General features: G+C 40.8%; 1 protein-coding gene across 2 annotated transcripts; it reads right to left on the bottom strand.

Moving 5' to 3' along the window:
• Nucleotides 1-52: 52 nt before the first annotated feature.
• On the bottom strand, nt 53-6000 carry LOC116852406 (centromere protein J). Of its 2 annotated transcripts, XM_032832723.1 has the most exons (5): nt 5678-6000; nt 4388-5355; nt 1980-4303; nt 940-1135; nt 53-846 (listed from the first exon to the last, which is right to left on the bottom strand). In XM_032832723.1, exons 2-5 carry the CDS (start codon nt 5339-5341, stop codon nt 715-717), a joined length of 3606 nt encoding a protein of 1201 aa, XP_032688614.1. In that variant the 5' UTR covers nt 5342-5355; nt 5678-6000; the 3' UTR covers nt 53-714. The 2 variants fall into 2 exon arrangements, with proteins under 2 accessions (XP_032688614.1, XP_032688613.1); XM_032832722.1 differs by having other exon boundaries at nt 1980-5355; nt 5678-5999.

Below are 6000 nucleotides of genomic sequence, written 5' to 3' on the forward strand. Positions count from 1 at the left end.
GAATGTTCTTGCGATCGCATTTAATATGATGAATAAGAAAAAGCGCTCCATATTCAATACTTAATTTTATTGCGTTAATTATTATCATAAATAATGTAAAAGTAACAAAAGATTATTATTCTTTATTTTCAATATTATCTTCATTCGTAACATTTACTTATCTTTTACTCGTCAAAACTTTCATGAGCTGTTCACTGTATAAAAATAATTTCCATACATCAATATTTATTGGCACTTGTGCTGCAACGCTTGTATGTATGCAATTAGTTGTTAACAATAAAAGTTCATGACTTCTGTAAAACTCGACTTGAAGAGGAACTCTTGAAGAACTCACTCTCTACATTTCTTGAAGTGTGATTCCATTCGAAAAGTAGAATGACAGCCAAGTTATTGTATAATACTTCGTGTCATATAAAGTGAATTCTCTCTTCTGAATCGTTGAGTAGATACTTTCATTCAGGATTGAAGGATGAATGTATTCTGATCTATTTTAATCTGACGTATTCCACTGTCGGAGGAACATATCCACTCCAACCGATTAAAACATTCGTTTATATCGAGTCGGAATCCACTCTAAGCTTGAATGAAACATTCACTCTTGTAGTGAGTAGCAGTATCTTCAGTACCGCCTTGAGTAAAAATACTGTCACTTTTCACTCATTCTATGTGTAATTTCATTCTAAAAGATTTAAAGAACAAATCTAGAAGAAGAATTCAAGTGTCGTACGAATCCATCAGGAGATTTCCATCCTTGTCTCTCAATCTTTTCCTTCCACTAGAATAACGCGTTTCTTGAGTGCCATCGGCATACACCAGCTTCACAGTGCCATCGGGATATTCTCGTCTCTAAAATATTCCAGCGTGTTTAAGATACGTCAAAGATAATTCGACAGAAACGCGAGTTGCTAGTCGAGCTAACAAAACCAAAGTGATGTTTACCTTGTGCTCTTTCGTGTGGACTTCTCTTTGGCCATTTGGCAAGGTGAGAATCTTGTCGCCGTTGACGAAGGTCTGCGCCACCGTGCCGTCCGGTAACGTCCACTTCTCCGTGCCGTTCACTTGCGCTATTCGCGTGGCGCCGTCCGGAAACGACACCTGGACAGTGCCATCAGACGTGCGTCTCTCCACTTGGCCGCTATGTATTTTTCGCATTCGTTACGCATCGATTGTAGTCAGATGTACGGGCAAAGCCGAGAAGCGTATGGCGGCGAATAACAGATTGAAATAACAGAGAAAAAAATACTTGAAAGTTCATTTGTGAAATATAAAGTTCATTTCTATGAAATAAGCTTTCATCTTTCACAAATAAATTTCTAAAGATTCTTTCCTCACAAGGAGTCGTTCTCATTTATCTAAAGCCAAATAAGTAAATTTTGATACCAGTCGATAAAGAATGTTTCAATAAATGCTGAGAGTGAAAATTACGTCTGCGAACTCATTAGTTCCAAAAATTTGAGATTTTGTTTATTGCTCTATATTATATTTTTGTTACTTTGAAGGCCTTTACGGGGTCATAGTATCATTCTAGAAGTGCCAAAATGATAATTAAAATTTCGATCTGGGCCATTTTTGTTACATCGATAGAATACTGTTTTGATTTTAAATATTTCTCCACTAGTATATATCATATTACTTCACGGGTTGTACTTGCATTTCTGAATTCCGATGTATACACTGCGATCAATGTCTGTGCTTCAATTATTGTTTTCTAGATGAATTTGCACGTGAATTACCATAAATTTACAATAAATTTTAATTATCATTTTGGTTAGATTAAATTGGTTCTGTAAAAGTCTTCAAAGTGACTAAGCAGACACTGCACCTAATATGGGATAAAATCCCAAATTTCTGGAACTCTGATAAGTTCAGATAAGATGTAATCTTCACTCTCAGCACTTACTGAAATGTTCTTTATTGATTGATACCAAAATTCATTTACTTGACTCTGAACAAAGTCAAATGTAAACAAAGTAACATACTCAGGAAACTCTAAGATTTCTAAGCCGTCGGGAGTCGTGGTGTGCCACGTGCGAGTGGTGGCGTAAAAATACTTCACTCTGCCGTCCCGCTCGGTTTCGCGCACGTCCCCGTTGTAGTAGATCATCTTCGTCATTCCTTGATCGGGGAAGATCTTCTTCACGTTGCCGTTCGGATACCAGTATTCGACACGACCGTCGGCGTGCTCGATGTGCCTCACAATATCCATGCCACTCGGCACGCTGCTAGCTCGTCGACGAAGCAACGAATCTGTCCTTTCAGTTGACAGGTCCCGATCATGCGTTTTCATAGTCGCATTTTCTTCATCTCTATCGTCATCCAGCTGGCACGACCTGTTGCAGCGTTCCAAATCGTCCGCAATGCAAGTTGTTGTCGTGGCACACTCGAGATTCTCGCTTGCTGAACTGGAATAGAAGTCGTCGTTGCACTTCGCGCTTGGGCCAGACGCGCACGTGACAATCGGCTGGCGAAGATCACTTATACCCTGCATGGTGTAAGACGAACATTGATCCGCCACCAAGTCCGACGTAGCGTCGTTCAGCAAGTTTTTGTACAAGTCTCGCTTCTTCCGCGCTTCATTCGCGTTTCGCTCCGCGAATCTCTCACTGCGTCTCGAGCGTGATCCGATTTCCCGTTCTCGTTTGGATTCCCTTTTCTTCACGAGCGCGGTGTCGCCTGTTTCAGCAAACTCGCTATTGCCATCAGTCGCCTTCGTTATCGATTCGGTCGGCTCGTCTTCAGTTTTCGGCTTATCTTCGTCGTCTTCTTCATGGACAGAAGTGTTCGAGAAAACAGCCGGTAAGTTTCGAGACGATTTCGCTGGGATCTCCCTGGACGAAATCGCAACGGTGGGTCTGTTAATTCGTCGATCGGTGGCTCTCGCGAACGCTTGGCCGCCTGCTTTCCGGACGTTCTTCGCGTTCGTTTTCTTGGCAGTTTGCAGACTCGCTATTTCTTGCTTCAGCTTAGAAATCTCCGTCCGTAGTGCGCGCAGTTCACTCTTGTACCTCGACTCGGCGGCGTTCCATCTGCTCTCCCTAATGTTTAACTCGTCTTTGAGCTTTTCTAGTTCTTCCTCCAGATTCTGCGCTTTCTGCCTCTCCATCTTACTGTGCCTCGCCTTCTCTTGAGCGTCGCGAATTCTGTTCTCCATTGCCGCCTTCTCGCGCGCTAATCTCCGTTTCTCTTCTTCCAATTGAATCTGCACTCTTCTCTTGCTCTCCTCGAAGTTCCTTTCTTTCTCCATGTATTCCTTGTGCAATGTCGCCTGATCTTCTTGCAATCTCCGGCGCTGAAGCAACAAAGCTGAGCTTTCCTTCCGAAATATATCGATTTCCTTTTCCAGCTCCAACAGACGGCTTTTCAGGAGTTCCGGTTCAAAAGTATTCGTCTTGTCTGTTGCCGGCTCGCTCTTCAAGGCATACTCTTCCCTTTGGCGCATACTCGACATTTGATGAGCGTCGGATAACGACGACAATGATGACGATGACGACAAAACAGACGCTTGTTCTTCGTTGTACGTTTCAACGATTTTTTCGTTTTCTTCACCAGGTGATTCGTCTTCGCAGCCTGCAGAGTTCTCTTCATCGGAGACTTTCAATGCCTTCATCATACGATAGTATGAGTTTTCCGTAATGCCTTGCTGCAAGGACAATTGAATCGACGCGTTAATCGCTCTATCGTTGCCGTTAACTTGTCGGGCGGATGTATTCTCCTCGTAATTCAATGGCGATTTCTCCTCGACATCGGACAACTCCGGCGAGGTGTTCACGGAATCGTTGCCATTGTTTTGTTCCAGGTAACACACCAATGAAGATCTGCTGGACGCATTGGACACGTTCAGATCTATGGTTCTGTATTCGTTGTGTTCTGAAAATCTGACGCGGTGGTTCGCTATCGACGAGTCCGGATGAACGTTCTTGGGAACCAAGGTGCCGCAATCTTCCGCGGGAACGTCTCTCTCCTCGTCACTGTCCGTCAATGATGCAATAACAGCAGGTTCGCCGCATGATATATCTTTCGATTGGCAATCTTCGTCATTTTGTAATATTTCGTCGATCATCATCAGACGATGCTTCGGTGCTTCTTCTTCTGTTGAGTCGTCGATAGTTATTGTGTCCCAATAGGAGTTAATAGCTGCAGCGGCGGAATGAGAACGATGACGAAGATGGAATTGCTCAGACGACAGTTTCGCACTAGCTGGCTTGGCAGTGTCGCTCGTTCGTTTATTGTGCTGTTGTTTCGCACTCGCAATTTCGCTCTCCGAGCGATTCAGTCTCTCCCTCACTTTAAACGGCGTGGATTGCTGCAAAAATGCAAGTACTGTGCTCGAGGTTGAACAAAAACTCGAATTCTCCGCTTTCTCCTCCAAGAGCTCGAATATCCTTACCTCCTCTAGTTCTCTCTCTGTTTTCGAGTCAAAATCTGAGACATTTGTTTCCGACAGATGTCTCGTTCCATTGGCAGTCGCGGTTGCTGGTTCAATAGGTGTAATAAGAGCAGGTTTGTCAGGAGCTTTTCTTCTCGATGATGGCACAGTGGTCAATCGTCGCTTTTCAATTGATGTGCAACCAGAAAATGCATTTTTCTGTACAGTAGCTTTGATATCTTTATCTATTTTATTCACATCTTGCGTATTAACGGTTGAAGATGCACCACGTCTTCTCGTAGTCGTTGACTGAGCAGGTGAATTTGCAGACATCTTAAATCTCAATAAACCTTGACCCTTTTTTAAGAATGACTTTTTTATCTTAGTCTGCGAATCGCTGCGCGGCGCTATATCCGATTCTTTATCCAACTTCTCTTTCAGTAGTGTTTGAAAATCTTTCTTAGATGAAGGAACAGGGATATCATCCAAAGAAACACGTTCATTTGATGCTACATTATTCAGTGATAATGGTGCTATTCCTTCTATCAATAAATCAGCATCCAATTCATTCTTTTGCAATATACTGAAACTGTAATCCTTTGTAGAATTCCTATTGTCATCGACAGTCTCAGAGATACAATCAGAGTCCTCGGCTTCTTCTTCTTTATTGTAATTTTCATACAAAGCAATAGTGTCTCTCATTATTCCTTTCTTTGTTTCTTTTAAAGCACTATCCAAGCTTGTTGACATTACTTCATTCTCACTTATCATGCTGTGAATAAGGAGCTTATTAGTATTTTCGACAATGTCACTAAGATCTTGTAAAGGAAGACCAAGGGCTTTGTAAATACGATCCTGTTTGTGGCTCAAAATTTCTCTTTGCATTTGTTGTTCCTTGAGAAGCTTCTCCTGCTGTTCCGCTTGCCATTGTCTTAATTTCTGTAAGCGCTCTGTTACAACAGCTTCCACATCCATTACTTACAGGATATCTGTTGAGAAATTAGTATAAAAACATAAAATAAAACTTACTTTGGAAAGAATATCTAAATAACTAGCAAATAATTGTGCGTTTATCTGTATTTATTGGTTTAAAAAAGAAATATAACTGATTCTAGCTTTACGCATTTCAGAAAATTTTAAACTTTAATTGTAAGATAGTATCTTTGAAATATATTAAGTGAATAAGCCAATGTGCAAATTGTGAGCAATCTGAAAAATTACAGGCATAATTTTTAATAAGTGATAACTATGATTATTTTTCTTTTAGAATAATACTATTTTATTATTCATAATGCATACATAAATACTTGCCTCTACAAAAGTGCAGATCGTAAATTGTACACGAATTAGATATTCGATCGTTTATTCTTTTCTATACAAGACAGTTCTATAAAATACAAGATTGTTCTATAAAAGAACAATTTCATAAAACGCTGATTGTTAACAAATTTTTCAGAAAATCTATCAAACGGCTTCATATTTCAAAAAGTCATCTTTGTTATTTATTTGTACCAAACAGAGCTAACCTAATCTAACCTAACCTAACTTGACTCAACGGCTGCAGCATGTATTATTACGACGTTATGTTGGTTACCCTGACAGTAAAGCGGGAGCACACTTATGGCTCCTGCACA

Source organism: Odontomachus brunneus, unplaced genomic scaffold (genome assembly GCF_010583005.1).
Source record: "Odontomachus brunneus isolate Ranch 3 - 2012 unplaced genomic scaffold, Obru_v1 Obru_scaffold_222, whole genome shotgun sequence".
Classification (NCBI taxonomy): domain Eukaryota; kingdom Metazoa; phylum Arthropoda; class Insecta; order Hymenoptera; family Formicidae; genus Odontomachus; species Odontomachus brunneus.